The sequence below is a fragment of the Sus scrofa genome, chromosome 3 (assembly GCF_000003025.6).
Source record: "Sus scrofa isolate TJ Tabasco breed Duroc chromosome 3, Sscrofa11.1, whole genome shotgun sequence".
Lineage (NCBI taxonomy): Eukaryota > Metazoa > Chordata > Mammalia > Artiodactyla > Suidae > Sus > Sus scrofa.
Genome location: NC_010445.4, coordinates 17,636,086 through 17,658,739, shown reverse-complemented (window position 1 = coordinate 17,658,739; position 22,654 = coordinate 17,636,086). Strand labels below are relative to the sequence as shown.

General features: G+C 50.1%; 2 protein-coding genes across 8 annotated transcripts; one reads left to right on the top strand and one right to left on the bottom strand.

The window, feature by feature from the left end:
• On the top strand, positions 1,975-17,950 carry PHKG2 (phosphorylase kinase catalytic subunit gamma 2). 4 transcript variants are annotated; one of them, XM_005652997.3, is made up of 10 exons: positions 1,976-2,111; positions 2,505-2,617; positions 12,286-12,461; positions 12,749-12,803; positions 14,098-14,163; positions 14,250-14,413; positions 16,726-16,816; positions 16,919-17,072; positions 17,145-17,270; positions 17,380-17,950. In XM_005652997.3, exons 2-10 carry the CDS (start codon positions 2,523-2,525, stop codon positions 17,671-17,673), a joined length of 1,221 nt encoding a protein of 406 aa, XP_005653054.1. In that variant the 5' UTR covers positions 1,976-2,111; positions 2,505-2,522; the 3' UTR covers positions 17,674-17,950.
• CCDC189 (coiled-coil domain containing 189) lies at positions 18,013-22,586 on the bottom strand. 4 transcript variants are annotated; one of them, XM_013992399.2, is made up of 9 exons: positions 22,079-22,586; positions 21,745-21,776; positions 21,351-21,416; positions 21,006-21,175; positions 19,447-19,517; positions 19,161-19,277; positions 18,997-19,066; positions 18,817-18,906; positions 18,013-18,244 (listed from the first exon to the last, which is right to left on the bottom strand). In XM_013992399.2, exons 1-9 carry the CDS (start codon positions 22,292-22,294, stop codon positions 18,066-18,068), a joined length of 1,011 nt encoding a protein of 336 aa, XP_013847853.2. In that variant the 5' UTR covers positions 22,295-22,586; the 3' UTR covers positions 18,013-18,065. The 4 variants fall into 4 exon arrangements, with proteins under 4 accessions (XP_013847853.2, XP_013847865.2, XP_013847868.2 ...); XM_013992411.2 differs by lacking the exon at positions 19,161-19,277 and having other exon boundaries at positions 18,817-18,930; XM_013992414.2 differs by lacking the exon at positions 19,161-19,277.

Sequence of the window (22,654 nt, the reverse complement as noted above, 5' to 3'; positions counted from 1 at the left end):
GGGTTCCATCCCTGGCTTCATTCAGTGGGTTAAGGATCCAGTGTTGCTGTGAGCTGTGGTGTAGATAGAAGACGTGGCTCGGATCCCGAGTTGCTGTGCCTGTGGTGTAGACCAGCAGTTACAGCTCTGATTTGACCCTTAGCCTTCGAACTTCCATCCATATGCCTCAGGTGCGGGCCTAAAAAGCAAAAAAAAAAAAAAAAAAAAAGTCTATATAAATATCCTGTTCCCCAGCAAATTTTCACCAGTAATTTTAAGCCTATTTTGCCCAAGTCAGTTATTATGAGGCTTACAAAATGTTGATGTTTTAACTTTATTTCTGCATTTATTATCTGGCATTCCACTATAAAGAACGTCTTTTTCTCCATTTATTTATTTACAATTTTAGTGTCAGCGTGGTCTCAGAGTTTTTGTTTGTCTTTGGTCTCAGAGTTTTAAAATTCATTTTGTTATATTCATTGCTGCCATTAGCTTTCTTAAACTGTTTTGTTGAAGTATAATTTATCTACAGTAAAGTACACAGATCTTAGGTGTGCTGACTGGTGAATGTTACATGAACACACCTGTGTAATCACCTCCTAGGTGAATGGAACATTTCTAGCACATCAGAAGGTTCACTCATGACCCTCTCAGTCTCATCATTCTTTTTGTCCCTGATTTCAACCTGGTTCTTGTGTCTAAGTCCCCATCTTTCTTCACTTTCTGGCACAAATTATTCCAGGTTCATCTTGTACAAGAAAGTACAGAGAAAGTCTCCAGCCTGGGAATTAGGCTGAGTCTCCCAAGGAGCTCTGGTTTCTTTTGAGGAAGGTTACTTTGAAATCAGCATCTAGACACTAGCTGTGCTCACTCTAATGGGGATGTTTTTGCTGCTAGGCCCTTTTAGAGGTGAGAGCTAGAAAATACCTAATTTTATCTATTTTAAAAATTATTCCTAAAATTATGCCTCCAATTTCAATCAGTCATAAGGTCCTTTCTGTTCCCCATTCCAAATTCTATATTCCTACAGTAAGAACCCTGACTGCCAAATACATCAATATGTTTATTCATTTGTTCAGTTTCAAAATAATTATTCCATTATACTACCAAGCCGGTCTACCAAATATGGTGTAAGGTCAAAATACTCTTAAAAAGTTACTTGTATTCATTTTTTAACTTCTTCCACGTTTGTGATCCCAAAGTGACATTTCTAAGATAGTTGTTAGGTTAAAAGAATTCATTCTCTGCCTCTTTCTCAGGAACATAACTTCCACAAGGGTAAGGACTTTTTTTTTTTCTTTCTTTCTTTCTTTCTTTCATTGCTGTTAATCTAACGCTGAGACGCTCAACAAATATTTGTTGAATGAGTAAATGAATGTCAGGGTTGAGCTATGCACTAATATCTATGAAGTCAGTCGCTCCTGCAAGAATCTCACAACTTGGTAGGCTTAGAGCAGAGTGTGACACCATCCAAGGCTTTTGGGAGCGGGTGGCGGAAGACTGGGAAGATGTATAACCCCAGGTGTGGGCACTATGGCTTTGGAGGTATCCAAGGTTTGGAGCAGCCACAAGACGAGAGAGTCTCTAGTGGCTGACTGGCCACAGCTCATTCAAGTTCGAACCAAAGTGGCCAAGTTGAGCTGCAAGCTGCGAGCCCCGAGCGTTTTAAAGGCTGGAGGCTGCCTCTCAAGGTAAGAGCTTTGGATCAGCTGCTAATGTTTTTAAAAGTCGAATTCACATAGAGATTCTGGGAGACTGAAAGTGCCATGCCCAAAAACGAGAGTCAGAGGCGCATTAAGCCCCGCGTCCCGGGTACGCGGAGGTTACACTTCCCGGTAAACCTAACTTCCGGGTCCCGCTCCAAGGCCCCAGCTCCGCAGGTCAACAAGCTCCTCCCCTGCTGACCTCGCGGATGCCGTATGCTGATGGGTCGTATCTGAAGCCCCGCCCTAGCGTCGCAACCATTGGTAACTCCAAGCTTCCACTCCCGCGCCAGCCCAGAGATTCTCGGCTTCTTATTGGACTATCAGCTTTCAATCGGAGGGGTCTTTGAACTTCAGTTTTCAGGTGGCGCTGGCCATTGGTGGACAGGATGGGGGCGGGGCCTGAGGTTTTTGCCGGTACCGTCTCGGGTAAGGGACTAGAGCAGAACCCCGCGACTGAGCTGCTTTGACTCTACTCTTGCTCTTCTCCCCGCCCGGCGGGTATGTCCCCGCGAGACCCCGCGCCCCGTCCCGGCGCCTGCCCAAGTGCGCCTGCGCAGCAACAGCCACCGGCCCGAGTGCCCCTTCCCCCCTTCCACCGCACCTTTTCCCTTCCCCCCCTGCCCCCTCCTTGCCTTGCCACCCTGTCCCGACCCCTAAAGGCCCTTTCGTGGGGTCTCCCCAGTCCCGATCCTTCCCCCACCCCGTCCCCCATCCCTCAGGATCCTGGCTCCCCAGCCGCAAGGGCTGCGCCCCCGTGAGCCGCGATGTGCGTCCTCTCAGAGCCTGTGGGCCTCACTGCCCTCCGTTTCCTCCACACAGGCGCCCCCCTCCTTCAGAATGACGCTGGACGTGGGACCAGAGGATGAGCTGCCCGACTGGGCTGCGGCCAAGGAGTTTTACCAGAAGTACGACCCTAAGGACGTCATTGGCAGGTGAGGCCGCGCCCAGTGAAATGGAGGTCTTGAGAGGTCAGGTCCTAGCCAGGATACACAGTTCCCTCTGAGGGCTGAGAGTTCTAAATGGGAAGGGTTAGTGGGGAGCAGAGGAACGTTTAGTGACTAGACTCATTTGTTCTGGGTTAATCCCCATTTTTCCACAAATTCATTCATTTATGTATTCGACGAACAATTCAGGCACCTCCTGTGCCAGGCACAAAGGTGAACACAGGGAGCATGGAACAGATGTTTATGCTCTGGAGGTACTCCAAGTGAAGTGACTAAAAGATATATGAAAAAGTATCAGGCTATGTAGAAAGTGCTGCGGGGTCTCAGAAAACCACAGCTTCCCAGAAGGGGTGATATTTGGGTCTTGAAGGATGAACAGGAGTTCAGCACACAACAAATAGAAGGAAAGCCCCACTTGTAGAGGCAGTGGCAGATACATTTATACATGAGGGTTTTCTAGGCACATACAATGTGCTGGGTGCACTGTGCTAGGCACTGGAGATGTAAGATCTATCTTACAAGGTTTCTGTTCTCCTGGAGTTTCTATTCTAGCGGTAGAGAAAGACAGTAAACAGGAAAACAAGTTAAAGTTCAGTGTCAGTGCTAGGGAGAAAATGAAGAGGGTGATGGAACAAGAGTAATTAATGGAGCTGAGACTTAGAGCATGAGAATGAACAAATCATGAACTGAGGCAGGATATATTCCAGACAGAGGGAATGGCAAGAAAAGGGCCTATTCACAACACAGATAGAAGATCATAGTGGCTAGAATATGGTGTGAGTGGAAAAAGGGGGAGGAAATTAAGTTGGAGAGGTAAATAGAGGTTGGATTGTGTAGAGCCTTGGGCCAAGATAAAAAATTTAAATTTTGGAGTTCCCATCCTGGCTCAGCAGAAACAAATCTGACTAGTATCCATGAGGACGATGGTTCGATCCCTGGCCTCGCTCAGTGGGTTAAGGATCCGGAATTGCCATGAGCTGTGGTGTAGGTCGCAGACGCGGCTCAGCTCTGGCATTGCTGTGACTGTGATGTAGGCTGGTGGTTAGAGCTCTGATTCGACCCCTAGCCTAGGAGCCTCCATGCACTGTGGATGTGGCCCTAAAAAAAAGACCAATTAAAAATAAAAAAAAAAAAAGAATTTAAATTTTATTCTAGTGACACTGGTATCTTCAAGCAGGGTACTAGCATGATCTGACTTACATTTCTGTGATTTGGGACCTAGTAACATCCTTTCTGTGCCTCAGTTTCTCCACTGTAAATGGGGGATAAAAATAGATCCTGCCTTGTAGGTTGCTGTGAGGATGGAAAGGGTTAATATGATACTGTTGGAACATGGTAAGTGCTCAATACAGGTGTGTGGTTACATTTTAAAAGATCATTCTGGGAGTTCCTGCTGTGGCACAGCCAGTTAAGGATCCTGCGTTGTCTCTGGTGGTATGGGTTCAATCCCTAGCCCAGAAACTTCCACATGTTGCGGATGAGGCCCCCCCAAAATCCTTTGTTAAAAAAATAAAAAAACTGGAGTTCCTGTCGTTGTGCAGCGAAAACGAATCTGACTAGGAACCATGAGGTTGTGGGTTCAATCCCTGGCCTTGCTCAGTGGGTTACGGATCCAGTGTTGCTGTGAGCTGTGGCATAGGTTGCAGACATAGCTCAGATCCCACGTTTCTGTGGCTGTGGAGTAGGCTGGCAGCTGTATTAGACCCCTAACCTGGGAACCTCCATATGCCATGGGTGCAGCCCTAAAAAGATAAAAAAAAAAAAAAAAAATCCTTCTGGCTCTTATGTGGAAAGTGGTTAGGAGAGAGGCAAGAATGGAAGCATAGAGACCACCTGACTAGAAAGATACCGATTCTTTGAAGTTAGCGATGGTGATGGTTTAGACCAGAGTGGCAGGGGTAAAGCTGGAGAGAAGTGGATAGATGCAGGTGATGGTTTGAAGGGATATAGTTTCCTGAGGGCTTGGATATGGACCAAGAGGGAAATGGAAGGAAACAAGTATCACGTCCAAGGTTTGGATTTGTGTGGCTGAAGAAATGAAGAAGATTGGGGAGGGGTGAGCAAATCAAGAGTTCCATTTTGACCTGCCGAAGGCAGGGGCGGGAAGAGTTCCGTTTTGAAAAGGTTAAATCCGGTCGGAATTGTCAAGGAGGCCTTTTGAGTCTGGAACACAAAAGAGAGAGCTGGGCTAGAGCTGTAAATTTGGGAGGCATCGTTGGATTTGGCAAGAGAAATGTAGGAAAGTGAGAGAGGCCCAGGCTCAGACCCTGGGGTATGTCACCGTTAAGGGATTAGAGAAGTGGGAGACACCATCTGTGAGTTAGAAAGAAAGACACAAGACTGATGTGCTTCTGGAAGGTTGGCATGGTCTGCTGTGACGCATGCTGCAGAGGCCAGGAAACCTGATGGGAGTGTGACCAATAAGACTCGTTCAGGGTGTTCCTGCTGTGGCGCAATGGGATCGGCGGTTTCTTTGCAGAAGCAGAATGCAGGTTCAGTCCCCCATTGGGGTAGAGGATCAGGTGTTACGCAAGCAGAGCAACTTCATATGCTGCAGGGCAGCCAAAAGAAAAAGAAAAGGATTTGCCCAGGAGTTTCTGTTGTGGCTCCCCAGTTAAGGACATGACTTTGTCTCCGTGAGGATACGGGTTTGATCACTGGCTTGGCTCAATGGATTAAGAATCTGGCGTTACTGAAAGTTGCAGTGTAAATTGCAGATGAGGCCCGAATCTGGTGTTGCTGTGGCTGTGGTGTAGGCCACAGCTGCAGCTCCAGTTCCACCCTTGGTATATGGATGTTCTCAGGCTGGGGATTGAATCTGAGCATTTGTGACCTATGCCACAGCTGTGGCAATGCCAGATCCTTAACCCACTGTGCTGGGTGGGGGATCAAATTGGCAACACTGCAGACAGAAGCTGGATCAGTAACCCACTGCATCACAGTGGGAGCTCCATGTTCAGACTCCTATATATCACATGGAGATTTCAAAAAAGGCTATTGGAATCAGGAGTTGTGGAGGTAGGGCAAGGCTTGAGATGGTACAGCAGGAGTTATTTGCACATAGTTGGTATTTAAAGGGAGGCAGTATGGGAAAAAAACCCCAAGAAATTCTGAGTGCATTCCACAGGTCACTATAAGGTTGACAGTATTAGGTATCATTTAAAAAGAGAACAGTTGCTCTAGGGGTACCTCTGAGAAATGAGAGAACACTTAGAACTTACTGGAAAAAAAATTTTTTTTTTTTTTTTTTTGAAAGCTGGTACTTAGGGACACGGAAGCTCCATAAGGCTTTTTTGTTTTTTTTTTTCCATTACTCGAATGAATTTATCACATCTGTAGTTGTATAATGATCATAACAATCCAATTTCACAGGATTTCCATCCCACAGCCCAAGCACATCCCCCCACCCCCAAACTGTCTCCTCTGGAGACCATAAGTCTGTGCGTCAGCATCTGTTCTGCAAAGAAGTTCCGTCTGTCCTTTTTTCAGATTCCACATGTCAGTGAAAGCATTTGATGTTGGTGTCTCATTGTATGGCTGACTTCACTTGGCGTGATAATTGCTAGGTCCATCCATGTTGCTAAAAATGCCAAAATTTTGTTCCTTTTAATGGCTGAGTAATACTCCATTGTGTATATGTACCACAGCTTCTTGATCCACTCCTCTGTCGATGGACATTTAGGTTGTTTCCATGTCTTGGCTATTGTAATGGTGCTGTAGTGAACATTGGAGTACATGTGTCTTTGTGAATCGTGGTTTTCTCTGGATAGATGCCCAGGAATGGGATTGCTGGATCAAATGGTAGTTCTATGTTTAGTTTTCTGAGGAATCTCCATACTGCTTTCCACCGTGGTTGCACCAATTTACAATCCCACCAACAGTGTACTAGGGTTCCTTTTTCTCCACACCCTCTCCAGCACTTATTGTTTGTAGACTTTTGGATGATGGCCGTTCTGGCTGGTGTAAGGTGGTACCTTATCGTGGTTTTGATTTGCATTTCTCTAATAATGAGTGATGTTGAACATCTTTGCATGTGTTTTTTGGCCATCTGTATGTGTTCTCTGGAGAACTGTCTGTTTAGATCTTCTGCCCATTTTTGGATGGGGTTGTTTGTTTTTTTGGTATGGAGCTGCAGAAGGTGTTTATAAGTTTTAGAGATTGATCCCTTGTCAGTTGATTCACTTGCAAAGATTTTCTCCCATTCTGTGGGTTGTCTTTTTGTTTTGTTTAGGGTTTCCTTTGCTGTGCAGAAACTTTTAAGTTTGATTAGGTCCCATTTGTTTATTTTTGTTTTTATTGTCAGTGCTCTAAGAGGTGGATCTGAGAAGATGTTGCTGTCTTTTATGTCAGAGTGTGTTTGGCCTGTGTTTTCCTCTAAGAGTTTTATAGTGTCTGGTCTTATATCTAGGTCTTTAATCCATTTGGAGTTTATTTTTGTGTATGGTGTCAGGGAGTGTTCTAATTTCATTCTTTTCCATGTGGCTGTCCAGTTTTCCCAGCACCACTTATTGAACAAGCTGTCCTTTCTCCATTGTATATCCTTGCCTCCTTTGTCATAGATTAGTTGGCTGTAGGTGCATGGGTTGAATTCTAGGCTTTCTATCCTGTTCCACTGATCTGCATTTCTGTCTTTGTGCCAGTACCATACGTTTTAATGATTGTTGCTTTGTAGTATAGTCTGAAGTCCAGGAGCCTGATTCTTCCAGCTCCATTTTTCTTTTTCAGGATGTCTTTGGCTATTCTGGGTCTTTTGTGCTTCCAAACAAACTTTAAAATATTTTGTTCAAGTTCTGTGAAAAATGTCCTTGGTAATTTGATAGGGATTACATTGAATCTGTAGATTGCCTTAGGTAGTATAGTCATTTTGATAATATTAACTCTTCCAATCCACGAGCATGGTATATTTTTCCATCTATTTGTGTCCTCTTTGATTTCTTTCATCAGTGTCTCATAGTTTTCAGAGTACAAGTCTTTCGTCTCTTTAGGTAGGTTTACTCCTAGGTATTTTATTTTTTTGGATGCGGTGGTAAATGGGATTGCTTCCCTAATTTCTCTTTCTGCTCTTTCATTGTTAGTGTATAGAAATGCCGTCAATTTCTGTGTATTAATTTTGTATCCTGCGACTTTGCCAAATTCGTGGATGAGCTCTAACAGTTTTCTGGTAGAGTCTTTAGGATTCTCTCGGTATAGTATCATGTCATCTGCAAATAGTGATAGTTTTACTGCTTCCTTTTCAATTTGGATTCCTTTTATTTCCTTTACTTCTCTGATTGCCATGGCTAGGACTTCCAAACCTATGTTGAAGAGTAGTGGTGAGAGCGGACATCCTTGTCTTGTTCCTGATCTCAGCAGGAATTCTTTCAGCTTTTTACCATTGAGAATGTTTGCTGTGGCTTTGTCATATATGGGCTTTATTATGTTGAGGTAGGTTCCCGCTATGCCCACTTTCTGAAGGGTTTTTATCAGAAATGGGTGTTGGATTTTGTCAAAGACTTTCCGCTTCTATTGAGAGGATCATATGGTTTTTATTCTTCAGTTTGTTAATGTGGTGTATCACACTGATGGATTTGCAGATATCAAAGAACCCTTGGATCCCTGGGATAAATCCCACTTGATCATGACGTATAATCCTTTTAATGTATTGTTGGGTGCGGTTTGCTAGTATTTTGTTGAGGATTTTTGCATCGATGTTCATCAGTGAAATTGGCCTGTAGTTTTCTTGTTTTGTGGTATCTTTGTCTGGTTTTGGTATGAGGGTGATGGTGTCCTCATAGAATGAGTTTGGGAGTATCCCTTCCTCTGCAATTTTTTGAAATAGTTTCAGAAGGAGAGGTGTTAGCTCTTCTCTAAATGTTTGATAGAATTCGCCTGTGAAGCCATCTGGTCCTGGATGTTTGTTTGTTGGAAGTTTTTTAATCACAGTTTCAATTTCAGTTCTTGTGATTGGTCCATTCATCTTTTCTATTTCATTTTGGTTTAGTCTTGGAAGATTGTACTTTTCTAAGACTTTGTCCATTTCTTCTAGGTTTTCCATTTTATTGGCATATAGTTGCATATAGTAGTCTCTTATGATCCTTTGTATTTCTGTAGGAAAAAATTTTTTAACTCAGTGAATTGTATTACACTTGTAGTTGTACAACGATCATCACAACCCAATTTTATACCATTTCCATCCCCAACCCCAGCGCATTCCCCCCCCCAGACCTGTCTCCTGTGGAAACCATAAGTTTTTCGAAGTCTGTGAGTCAGTATCTGTTCTGCAAAGAGGTTCATTGTGTCCTTTTATTAGATTCCACATGTAAGTGATAGCATTTGATGTTGGTGTCTCCCTGTCTGACTAACTTCACTTAGCATGATAATTTAGGTCCATCCATGTTGCTGCAAATGCCGTTATTTCTTTCCTTTTAACGGCTGAGTAATATTCCATTGTGGGTATGTACCACAGCTTCTTGATCCACTCCTCTGTGGATGGGCATTTAGGTCGTTTCCATGTTTTGGCTATTTATTGTTTGTAGACTTCTTGATGACAGCCATTCTGGTGGGTGTAAGGTGGTACCTCATAGTGGTTTTGATTTGCATTTCTCTAATAATGAGTGATATTGAACATGTTTTCATGTGTTTTTTGGCCATCTGTATGGAAAAAAAAATTGGTGCTTTTTAGAGCCACACCTGCGGCATATGGAGGTTCCCAGGCTAGGGATCCCTCTGGCTTACATCAGAGCCACAGCAACATGGCATCTGAGCCGTGTCTGCGACCTATACCACAGCTCATGGATATGCCGGATCCTTAACCCACTGAGCGAGGCCAGGGATCAAACCTGCGTCCTCATGGATGCTATTTGGGTTTGTTAACCACTGAGCCACAATGGGAGCTCCTGTATGTGGAAAATTTTAACTAGGACGTTTTTAAGCACCAAAAGACCTGATGGGGACTGTTTTAAGAAGCTACTTCTCTAGAGTTCCCTTGTGGCTCCGTGGGTTTAGGATCTGGCATTGTCACTGCAGAGGCTCAGGTGGCTGCTGTAGGGTGGGTTTGATCCCTGGCCAGGGAACCTTCACATGCCATGAGCACAGCAAAAAGAAGAAGAAACTGATTGTCAAAGCCATGTGACAGATGGGCTGCAGTGGTTGAGATTAGCAGCAGGAAGATCAGTTAGGAGGTTGTCGTGGCTGTGGGGGTGGAGTGCTAGGAAACAGACCTGAGCAAAACACAGGACGGACTGGACGGGTTGGATGTGGTAGATTGTGAGGAAGAGGGACAAGCCAAGAATGGTACCTGGGTTTCTAGTTTGGGAGTCTGAATGAATGGCATTGCTGTTAATTGAGATCAGCAATTGAGGAGCTAGTTTCAGGGGAAGGGGAAGGGTTCAGCGGACACTGTAAAAGTGAGATGTCTCTAGGGCCCTCGTCGTAGCCATTCATTCAGTCCGACGTGTTGGCCTGATGCTTAGGGCAGACATGAATGCTGACGTCAGGGAGGCGGATAAGAGGGAGAATGTGTATAGCCTGAGAACAGAGCCAAGGATGGGGTCCTGGGGAAGTCTTAACATTTAAGGGGTGGGCAGAGAACAAGGTAGTGGGGTGTATCAACAGGGAGAATTGGAGTCCAAAGACCCTGGTAGATAGTCATGTTACAGGAAGTTCCTGTTGTTGCCGGGAGCTGTGGGTGTAGGTCACAGACACGACTCGGATCCCGCATTGCTGTGGCTGTGGCATAGGCCAGTGGCTGCAGCTCCGACTTGAGCCCTAACCTGGAACTTCCATATGCTGTGTGTGCAGCCCTAAAAAGACAAAAAAAAAAAAAAAGTTTGGTCATATTACATAGTAGGAAGGCTTAATTAAGAAGGAATGCTCTCTGGAGTTCCCGTCGTGGTGCAGTGGAAACGAATCTGACTAGGAACCATGAGGTTGTGGGTTCAGTCCCTGGTTTTGCTCAACTAAGGATATGGCGTTGCCATGAGCTGTGGTGTAGGCTGTAGATACGGCTTGGATCTGGCGCGGCTGTGGCTGTGGGGTAGGCTGGCCACTGTAGCTCTGATTGATTTGACCCCCAGCCTGGGAACCGGGTGTGGCCCTAAAAAGCAAAAAGAAAAACAAGGAATGCTCTTACAGGTAAAATGCTACGGATGGGACATCTGAGAAAGGAGTGGCCCCTTCCTCTTGGAGAATAAACAAAGAATTGCTAGAAGTAGCATTCACTTTGGCTCTTAAAGCAGAGATTCTTAGCTGGCTGACTTCAGAGTATCTTTGAGCCCCCTGAAATGATAAAAAACATTGGATACATGTGGCAGAGGTTTCCAGCTTTCCACAAATTCTGAGAGCTGCATTAAAAGATGAGTAATAATGAGACTAGGGACCTCAAACTCAGGTGCCCTTGGTGGTTGGGCAGGAAATTAAAACTGTGACGTGGCCAAGAGTAAAACAATAGGAAGTGGTGAGCTTTGTGGCAGCTGGAGGGTGCTTGATTCACCTAAGATAATGTGAATTCAGATTTGTTAAGAACAGTGCACATATTCTTGGGCTGCATTTGGCTAGAGGGTCAATAGTTCACATCCACTCATTGAACCAGAGATGTGGGTGACAGGCGTTGTGAGCAAAAGGAGTTACACAAAGGCAAGGAGGCACAGGAGCACAGCAGCAGTAAGGTGACGTGGGGCCAGGGAACCAGCACGTGAAATGTGATGTGAGGTCAAATCCTGGAGAGATTTGCATCTTATTTATTTATTTTTTGCTTTTTTGGGGCCGCACTCGCCACATATGGAGGTTCCCAGGCTAGGGGTTGAATCGAAGCTATAGCCACCAGCCTACATCACAGCCACAGCAACACAGGATCCGAGCCACGTCTGCGACCTACACCACAGCTCACGGCAATGCCGGATCCTTAACCCACTGAGCAAGGCCAGGGATCCAACCCTCAACCTCATGGTTCCTGGTCAGATTCATTTCCGCTGCGCCGCAATAGGAACTCCGAGATTTGCATCTTAGCCTGAGGTACTTACAGTATCGTATGGAGTCGGCAATGGAGCCCAAGCAAGGAAGTCCCTGCCTAGGACCTTGTCTTTATGACACCAGTGGGCTTTCCTGGCTCCACCTCATTTATGCCTTTCAGCATCCCTTCAAGATGATGATGGCCACATTTCAGAGCTGGTGAAGTGGAAGCCCAGAGACCTTATGTCAGCGGGTCACTTAGAGGTTAATTAGTGACAGATTTGGGGCTTGGCCCAAGATCTCCTCCTTCCCGACTTGGGTCTTCCGGTCGGTGGCCCAGGATTTATTTGGTGCTTCCTGCATGCAAGGTTTTATTGGGGGTAACCATGGAAGTGGGTCATTTCTTCCTGCTTTCGCCTTGTGGGGTTCCAGGGCCAGGGGCAGGTTCTTGGGCTCAGTGCCTACGCTTAGCCACAGAGAGGGTGGCAGAGACTGGATGTGAACCCCCGACCCCGGCCTGCCCGCCTGCCCTGTGAGCTGCCCCTTGCCGGGTGCCCACGTGGCTGGCTGAGGCTCCCAGGAGCTCCCGCAGGCCAGGGTGAGCGCCTGAGGAGGTGGCCTTGCGGTCTGGCTGGGTCTGCAGAGTCTGGCGCCGTGGGCGCGAGGCCCGAGTGGAGACAGCCGAGCGAGTGGGAGGCCCTGAGCCTCGCCTTGTCTGACTTTGGCAGAGGAGTGAGCTCTGTGGTCCGCCGTTGCGTGCATCGAGCTACTGGCTGTGAGTTTGCGGTGAAGATCATGGAGGTGACAGCCGAGCGCCTGAGTCCCGAGCAGCTGGAGGAGGTGCGAGAAGCCACGCGGCGAGAGACGCACATCCTTCGCCAGGTCGCCGGCCACCCCCACATCAGTGAGGCCGCATTCCCTGCTCCTGCCAGCCCACAGCCACCTCCTGCGGGCCCTGCGCCTCCCCAGCCCCTTTCCCCCAGCGCCGCCTCCACGCCTCGCTTCTGCTCCCTTCCTCCCGGCTCCGCCAGACGTCAGAGCGCGGCCGGCCTTTGGGTCCCCGCTGCCTCCTCCGGTTCTCCTTCCTTCCCAGTAACAGCCCGCTGCTGCCTCAGGGTGGAAAAGGCCCTTTAAAGTGCCCTTGCTCCTTTTCCCATCTCTGTCTCTCTGCCTCTCTGCCTCTTTCCCCAGTCACTCTCATCGATTCCTACGAGTCTTCTAGCTTCATGTTCCTGGTGTTTGACCTGTGAGTATCTCCCGGCCCCCGTGGAGAAGCCTCCTCCTCCCCTCCATGCACAGCCCCAGCCTCATGACGCAGTGGGCCCAGGACCACCCGGCTCACACCTTCCTCCGCTCCAGCTCAGGCCCGCCTGCCATGGCCCTGGCCCTGCTCTGCAGGCGTCCTGATGGAGGCAGGTTCTTCTGGAGTCACGGTGACCAGCTAAATACAATAGGTCTTCGTGAAACTCCGTTTGAAGGGGAGGGTGTTCATCCCTGAGCTGGCCACGTACAAACAGGCTCTGGTTCACCAGTCTCCTGTGGTTTAACACCCTCCGCTGGAGTCTGTCTCTGCCCATCAGGTCTCTTTCCGATCAGTCCGAATCTGCCAGTCCAATGTTATACGATGCTCTAATGCAGACCAGTTGCAAAAATACTTCAAAAGAGAGCGGATTGTGTAGCAAATATTTAAGAACTCCTTGGAGGGTTACCGTTGTGGCTCAATGGAAATGAACCTTACTAGTGTCTATGAGGATGCAGGTTCGATCCCTGGCCCTGCCCAGTGGGTTAAGGATCCAGTGTTGCCTTGAGCTGTGGTGTAGGTTGCAGATGTGGCTCAGCTCTGGAGTTCCTGTGGCTGTGGTGTGGGCTGGCAGCTGCAGCTCCATTTCGACCCCTAACCCGGGAACTTCCATATGCTGTAGGTGTGGCCCTAAAAAGAGCACACACCCCCCCCATAAAAAGAGAGAGGGGGACCTTTGGGGGAAATTTACAAAGTCTTCATATTGAAATGTCTCTTTGTGAAAACCAGAGGGGAGGTGGGAAGTGTCTGTCACACCCCCATGCAACTTTGCAGAACCTGATGTGTTCTTTATTGCAAGGATTGAGGCAGAGTTGCAGTTATCACGAAGTTTTAAAGACAGGAGAAAATAAGCCAAATTCAGAATAAAATCCTATTTAACATTCTTGCTACTCCTCACTGAAAGTTTGGTCTGTGGTCTAAGTAGATTCACTTCACAAGGCCTTTTTTGAGTATAGCTATTCTCAGGTGACAAGGACCTCCTGGAAGTGATCATCACAAGGCCCTTATTCTTGCTAAAACTGCCCCCCCTTGTGGCACAATGCTGGTATTTCAACCGCCGACCCTTTGGGCCAAACAGCCCCTGCCATCCAGTTCCCCCCTGGAGTGGTCTGTCTCGAGACCCTTCCATTTGTCTGCAGTGGGATCTCTCTTCCACGGTATATTCTGTAAGCACTGGCTTATTTGCTCAGCTGCCACTGTGAGGTGTGCCTATCTCCCCACCATCCTATCTGTCCCTTAGGATGCGGAAGGGGGAGCTGTTTGACTATCTCACAGAGAAGGTGGCCCTGTCAGAAAAGGAAACCAGGTAACGGCTGAGCCTGCAGCCCCCAGGGGTGAGCAGGGAGCGGGGGCTGGAGAGGGGAGAAGCAGAGGAGACTGCACCTCCCCCAGGTCCATCATGCGGTCTCTGCTGGAGGCAGTGAGCTTTCTCCATGCCAACAACATTGTGCACCGAGACCTGAAGCCCGAGAATATTCTCCTAGATGACAACATGCAGATCCGACTTTCAGATTTTGGGTTCTCCTGCCACTTGGAACCTGGCGAGAAGCTGCGAGGTAAGGGGACCTCCCTCCCTCAGAGGCTCAGGAGACCCAGGCCTGGGGCTGGTGGGCCGCGTCTGAGAACTGAGTCCCGAGGAAAGGCGGAAAGTCAGCGAGCGCTTGCCCTCTGGTTGCAAGGCCTGGTGTGCACATCACAGTGGCCTTCCTGACCCGGGGGGGATGGGGACACACAAGGGAACAGATGGTGGCACACAACAGGCAAGGGGCCAGGCCGGGGAAGCAAGGAGGAAGGAGCACCTGATTGAGCTGTGGGGACCCACGGAGGATGGGGGCTCCCGGGCTGGGCTTGTTGCAGGAGGAAAAAGAAGGCGCGAGGGGGAGAGCAGGGCTCAGCTGCCCCTTTGGGGCCTGGTGGAGACAGGACCACACTGCTGCGTAGGTGCTATGAGGAGCCTGCTGCGGCCAGACAGCACTTCTTACTCAGGTTCACTTAATGTCAACGCATTTGTTGTGACACACAGTTCTAGCGCAAGTGGGAAACAAAGTTCAGCTGTGGGACTCCTCAGAGCCTTTGCTGCACTACTTCCTCCCCTTCTTCGGTGGCTCTGCATTGGACTTGCCAGTAGCTGCCATTGACTGGGCACTTGGTGTGAGCGAGGCCCCACCCTGAGTCTTTACATGGTTGACTTCTCTGGATCCTCTCGACAGTCTTTGAAATAGATAGTATGTGGGTCTGTTTTATAAATGGGCTTGATGAGGTGAGGTGACTTGCCCAAGGTCGCGAAGCTGGAATGTGGACTCCAGAGTTCATGCTCTTAGTCTCTGAACTTAACCCGTCGTGCAGATGCTGTGCCTCGTTTCCCTTTGGGCTTCCACATAACACTCCCCATCTTTTCCCCTGCCCACTCCATGCTCTCTCTCCATGGGCTTGGGTAATTCAGCGTTTAAAGCTGCAGGTCAGGTTAGATCTCCTGCTTTTTGCTCTTCTCTCTCTCTTCTTCACGGTACGTATCCTGCTCTATCATTTGTTTGCTTTCTTGTAGGCAGTGAGCTTGGTTAGGACACATGGAATTCACCACTGTGTCTGATATGGTGTTTGGCATATATGGTAGGTGTTCAGTAAATACTTAGTATAGGAATGAATTTCCCAAAGGAGTTATTTTTCAATTCAGGCCTATTAAGATCTGGAAGTGGGTCAGAGTTTGGACCCACTGGGTCATAGTTTGGAAATTGCCAGGATGGAAGAATTGGTGCCTGCAGTGGTAGAAGAAACTAAAAATATAGGCATAGGTGGAGTCATGGCAGGCTGTGTGCTGTAGGAGTCAAAACTTGATCCTGAGGTCATGATGGGAAGCTAGGGAAAGGTTTTAAACAAAGGGCTTACCTGCATTATGCCTTAAAAAATCCCATATTCAGGAGTCCCGTTGTGGCGCAGCGGAAACAAACCCGACTAGGAGCCCTGAGGTTGCGGGTTCAATCCCTGGCCTCACTCAGTGCATTAAGGATCCGGCGTTGCCATGAGCTGTGGTGTAGGACACAGATGTGGCTTGGATCTGGTGTTGCTGTGGCTGTGGCGTAGGCCAGCAGCTGTAGCTCTGATTGGACCCCTAGCCTGGGAACCTCTGCCTGCTGCAGGTGCGGGCCTAAAAAGCATTTAAAAAAAAAAAAATCCGGAGTTCCCGTCGTGGCGCAGTGGTTAACGAATCCGACTAGGAACCATGAGGTTGCGGGTTCGGTCCCTGCCCTTGCTCAGTGGGTTAATGATCCGGCGTTGCCGTGAGCTGTGGTGTAGGTCGCAGACGCGGCTCGGATCCCTCGTTGCTGTGGCTCTGGCGTAGGCGGGTGGCTACAGCTCTGATTCGACCCCTAGCCTGGGAACCTTCATATGCCGCGGGAGCGGCCCAAAGAAATGGCAAAAAGACAAAAAAAAAAAAAAATCCCATATTCATACTCATTCCCCTGGGTTGAATGGTGGTTCCACTAATTGCAGTAGAGATTATAAGAGAAGGAATAGATCTGAGTGGAAAGGAATGCAGCAAAGATTGAAGTTTTGTTTTCCGTGTGTGTTTGCATGTAAAACATGGCAGTAAGTTGTGTGAGGAGTGGGTTGGCCTGGCTGGAGGGCTGGAGGAGGCAAAGGATACAGTTGGGATGGGACCTTGAGGTCACTCTAAAAATCAGGTTTTCCCAAGGCGGCCACCAGGAGCCCTGGCGGGTACTTGAATTATTCAGCAGAGCTAGGGTCTCATGCTGAGTCTTGGCAGGAGACAGGCAGGGGTGGAAGGGGAACACCTGTGGCCCTGGCGGTGTTGAGGATCCATGAGGGGGCTGGTGACATCCCATCAGTCTCAGGCCTCTCTCCCCAGAGCTGTGCGGGACTCCAGGCTATCTAGCACCGGAGATCCTCAAGTGCTCCATGGATGAAACCCACCCAGGCTACGGCAGGGAGGTCGACCTGTGAGTGTCTGGTCTCCGCCTCCCCTCCTCCTCTGTGTACCCTCCTTCGGCGCAGTTGCTCACCCCCTGGTCCCTCCCTGCTGACTCGGATCTCTTTCCCAGCTGGGCCTGTGGGGTGATCTTGTTCACGCTCCTGGCTGGCTCGCCACCATTCTGGCACCGGCGCCAGATCCTGATGTTGCGCATGATCATGGAGGGCCAGTACCAGTTTAGTTCACCCGAATGGGACGACCGTTCCGACACCGTCAAAGACCTGGTGAGCTGGGGCTGTGAGCGGGCAGGGAGGGCGGCCCCGGAGCTGGCCCTCACGCCCCCGGCTCCCCCCTAGATCTCGAAGCTGCTGCAGGTGGATCCGGAGGAGCGCCTGACAGCTGAGCAAGCCCTCCAGCACCCGTTCTTTGAGCGCTGCCAGGGCAGCCAGCCCTGGAACCTCACCCCCCGCCAGCGGTTCCGGGTAAGCCTGAGAGTATCAGCCTCTGGGTCTGGGCCTGCTCGTCTGTCCCATGATTTTTCTTGGATGAGGAGGGGGCCAGTGGAGCTCATGTCCCCCTTACCCTTCCCAGGTGGCAGTGTGGACAGTGCTGGCCGCTGGGCGGGTGGCCTTGAGTGCCCACCGTGTCCGGCCACTGACCAAGAGTGCTCTGTTGAGGGACCCCTACGCGCTGCGACCGGTGCGGCGCCTCATCGACAGCTGTGCCTTCCGGCTCTATGGACACTGGGTGAAGAAGGGTGAGCAGCAGAACCGGGCAGCCCTCTTCCAGCACCGGCCCCCTGGGCCTTTCCCCATGATGGCCCCTGAAGAGGAGGGGGACTCAGTGACTATCCCAGAGGACGAGGCCATGCTGGTGCTGGGCTAGCACTTCAGCCCTGAGGAATCCCGGGAAGCAGGACTCTCCAGGACGAGCTTTATCATTCCAGCCCCTCTGGGCTCTGGCCTCAGGCCCCCGTGCCCGGCCAGGCCCACCACTGATCATACTGTCATAGGGACCAGCCCTGTACACCCACCCCCGCTGGCCAGGGCTTTGAGAACAGAGCTGAGGTGGAAGAGAGCCACCCAGTGCGCCACGCCTGGCCTTGACAGTGCTGCCTGTGCCACATATGCAATAAAACTCGCTATACGCCAGGGAGAGCCAGCGCCCCGTGTCTGGTGTCTGGCTTCGGCGCGGAAGCCCAGCAGGTGCTCAGGAGGGGATGGGTGGGGGTGGGGGCCCACTCTGGCCCAGGCCTTTATTGGGGAAAACACTGAGGGTCACTTGGTCTTGTTCTTGCCTTTCCCTGGAGGGGGCTGGAGGGGGCGCTCGAGTGCGGTCAGCTTGCTGCTGAGCCTTTCCTCACTGGCCTTGAGCCGCTCCTCCACGAGTTTTTGGAGCTGCTCCAGCTCCTTGTTCACCTGGGTCTTGATGTAGGTTCGGAGGATGGAAAGCTGGCCTGCAGGGGCAGGGCAAAAGGGGCAGGTCAGGAGAGATGCTGCCTGGGGCTGTGGGATTGCTCCCAGCCAGGCAAACACAACTTCCAGGGTGCCCCTGGGGGCTACACAGGTGGCAGTGTGGCTTCAGCTCAGGAAATGTCAGCTAGGCCTTCTGTGAGGGAAAGACGGGCAGAGCGGCTCTGCTGCGCTTTCTGATTGCTTCTTAGTAGCCGTGTGGCCTCAGGCAGGTGATTTAGCCTTTGCTTGCCTGGGTTTCCTCCTGTGTCAAATGTGGATTGTGACAGCAGCTCTTGAGAGGATTAAATGGGCTAATATATGTAAAATGCTTAAAAAGGACCTGCCTGCATATAGCATTGCCAAATGTGAGCTGGCCCCATTACTATCATTGGTTTTAGAATCCTTTTCTGGAGCTCCTGCCTCACCCCCAGCAGCCACCTTGGACTTACTGCCTGGGGAAACGCGGAGAAAAGGGCACCACGAGTAAAAAAGTCTGAAGTCCTGATGTGGTCTAAACCCTTCCTTTTACACCTGCCCAAAGTCACACGGGACCCTAAGCCCTCTGGGTCCTCACTTGGCTCTTGCTCTGGCTGGACTCCCGCTTCCGGTTCCTCCTCCTGTGGGCTGGCTGCTGGCTCCTCCACCTCTTCGCCCTCCTCTTTCTCTGTAAGTCGGAAGCAGGAAGAGGCTGCGGCTGCGGCTGTGGCGACAGCCGCAGCGCAGTCCGGCCCTGGCCCTCGGCCTCCTCTCTTACCCGTCTCATCCTCTGGCCAGAGCCTGGGTGGCTGTAGCCCCATGTAAGTCAAAGAGAGATCCAGCCGCACCTGGGAAGAGGGAGGAAGACGGTGTCTGAGGGTAGGATACCGCAGTGCGGGAAAGGGGGCAAGGAGGAGCCTCTTGGAGCCCACGGCCCCGTACCTGGGGTGTGAAGACATACTTGTAGAGCTTGAAGTGGCGGAAGTAGGTGTTGACCACATAATCGGCCAGGGCCAACAGCTGTTCCTCCTTAAAGAGGTTGATACTGAAGGGGGGCCGCTGTGGGGATGCCCGGGAGGTTAGGGGACTGACCACCCCCGGAAGCCCTCACCTTTTCTGCAAGTGCCCAGCCATCTGGGGCAGGAAAGAGCCGGGTGTGAGAGAGGGTGGGGGACTAGGCTAGCCCTTGTCTGGGGGAAAGTGACCCTCCTGTTCCAGGGCAACTGACCCTGACTCCGTGGCAAAATAGAACGCTGGTGAAGTAGCGGTAACATTCCTCCACATTGCCCAACGGAGTTGCTGGGAGGGAAAGCAAGAGGTGACAGTGAGGCTCCCTCCCTGATAACCATTCGTTCATTTTACTCACCCGAAAGCCACCTATCGAGCATGAGCTTAATTTTTTTCTAGTGTTTACATTGTTGGCTGTGCCTGCGGCATGCAGAAGTTCCAGGGCCAGGGAGTGAACCCGCACCATAGCTGCGACCTGAGCCACAGTGGTGACACCGGATCCTGAGCCTGCTGAGCCACCAGGGAACTCCTGAGCAGAAGCTTTAGAAGTAGCCAGATCTAGGCAGCAAATATTGAGTACCCACTGTGTACTGCTCTAGGCCCCGATCAAGACAGAGGAGGTCCTGCCCTTAATACACTTATATTCTGGTCAGAGTGACCTACAACAAGCCAAGAAATACATAATTTTAAGTCTTGTTAAACATTCTGTAGGAAATCAGTTCCAGGAATAAAGCAGGAGTTATTTCACGGAACACCATGCACATATATTTACATATATCACATATACTATTTCTCAGAACAGTTTCATAATGTTATTGCTATATCCTTATTAGAAATAAGGAAATAGGAATTCCTGTCGTGGCGCAGTGGTTAACGAATCCAACTAGGAACCACAAGGTTGAGGGTTCGATCCCTGGCCTCGCTCAGTGGGTTAAGGACCCGGCGTTGCGGTGAGCTGTGGTGTAGCTCACAGATACAACTTGAATCCCATGTTGCTGTGGCTCTGGCGTAGGCCGGTGGCAACAGCTCCGATTTGACCCCAAGCCTGGGAACCTCCATATGCCATGGGAGTGGCCCTAGAAAAGGCACAAAGACAAAAACAAATGAAAAATAAATAAATAAATAAGGAAATAGGAGTTCCTGTCGTGGCACAGCAGAAATGAATCTGACTAGGAACCATGAGGTTGTGGGTTCAATCCCTGGCCTTGCTCAGTGGGTTAAGGATGTAGCACTGCCATGAGCTGCAGTGTAGGTTGCAGACACGGCTCGGATCTGGCATTGCTGTGGCTGTGGTGTAGGCTGGCAGCTGTAGCTTTAATTAGATCCCCTAGCCTGGGAACCTCCATATGCCGCGGGTGCGGCCCTAAGAAGCACAAAAAATAAGAAAAGAAAGAAAGAAGGAAATAGAGAGTTACCGTGTGGCTCAGCAGTAATGAACTCGACTAGTATCCAGGAGGATGCACATTCGATCCCTGGCCCCACTCTGGGTTAAGGATCTGGCATTGCTGTGGCTGAGGTGTATGTAGGCTGGCAGCTGTAGCTCCGATTTGACCCCTAACCTGGGAACTTCCGAATGCCATGGGAGTAGCGCTTAAAAGAAAAAAAAAAATAGGAAATGGAGGATTTGAAAGGTGAGGTGAGATAAGTTGTGTGTGATGATACTCCTAGTAATGTCAGAACCATGGTTTCAGGTGGTAATCCTGCTTTGACTCCCCTGGTCACTTGTGCCATCCTCCTCCTCTGCCCTGGACTCAACTCTCGGGTAGCCTCTCCTCTTACCGATACAGGCCTTGTGAAGATCTTGGAGCAGGGCACAAGCTGTTGATGTCTGCTCCAGTGAGAAGCCCTGATGGCGGCAGAAGATGAGTATGTGGGAGAAGAGGTCCAGGGTGATGGCATCTCGCAGGTTCTGCTCAGGACAGCTGAGCCCCAACAACTCAGCCAGCACCCTTGGGAAGGAGAGAGGAAGGAATGAGTGGCAACTAGAGTCTCCCTTCATCTCCCTTCACCACCCTACACTAAGTCACAAGGTGCTTTGGAGCCAGGCATTCCTCATGCCTTCCCAGCCCACTGCCTCAGCCTTCTCCAAGAGCCAGTTCTTCCTGTCCCTACTCCCCGCCATACTCCCTCATCTCCTCCACGTTGGTTGTCTTCTCCAGCCTCTGCATGGAATGGATGTCGAGGTACTTCCTATCATAGGAAAAGAGGGGAAAAGGTGTTGGCCATTATGCATTAGTCTTAGGACAAGGCTATGATGGCTAGAGCGTAGGACTGGGAAGCAAGAGACCTGAGTTAAGAGGTTTGGCTCTTCCACTAACTCGCTGTGTAACTTTATAACAAAGTCACTGAGGCAGCGGGAGACCTGGCTTATAGTCATCTTGGGTAATTGTATCTCTGGGCCTCAGTCTCCTTGTCTGTAAAATGGGAATTCCGTCCTGTTTGACAGGCTCGTAAGGAAGCGCTAAAGGAATAATACAAGTGTGAAGGGTAACTTTCCCTCAAAGCTCTTCACACTCACCATATGCAGATCCGGGGCTGGGGTAGCGGCGGCTGCGGGAGAGAAAGCGGATTGGGAAAGGCAGAGCTGCGTTGTTAGTCCTGGCCCGTGGTTCTTTGCCCTTGGTGAATCTCTGGTGGTCTAACAACGCGATACCTTGCCTTCTCATCTTAAAAACTGTGTACTAGCAATACCGGCGGGCTGGGCTTCGGCGATCCCTAAGTACTATTCATGAGCGTATTGACAAGCAGTTCAAGCCTGCCTCTTCACCAAGGCAGCCCGGGAAACAAACGGCCCCCTGCCTGGGAGCCCTTTTATAAACATTCATGAGCAGACCACTCTGACCTGTCCTCACCGGGAACAAGTTGGCTGCAGGATCTTCATTCGCATCCACTGAGGCCACGGTCCCTGACTCGGTCCGCACTCCTGTTCCCATCCTCTTGGCCGATTCATCCAACGAGCTGAGGTCCTTCTCATGGTCTTTCTCATGTTCTCGCCGCAGTTCGGAGTGCTGGTCCAGCTCCGACCGCCTTTTCAGTCGCCGGAATTGGCTGGATTTCCGGCGGATCATCTGGTCGCTCCTCTGTGTCGCGGGTCCCCACCGTCTTTATCCTGCCTCGGTTCTGGGACAGCCGATCTCGGGCGGCGACTGCCAAGGCCTGGCCCTTATCGACGCTTCAGCCAATCTACGCTGCAGAGAGGCCGGGTACAGCCAATCGGCTGGGGGCGTCCCTCCGTCTCAACGGTGACGGTTGCTAAGGAGGATCCAGTAGGAAGGGAGAAAGTGTACCGTGCTCGCCAAACTGTGAGAAGAGAATGCGCATGCATAATAAGATGCAAACCCCGCCCCGGTGCCCTCTCTTCGAAGTTGTTAATCTGAGGCAGGCGGCGTTATTAGGACTGCGGAGTGGAAGTGTGTTGTCAGTTACCA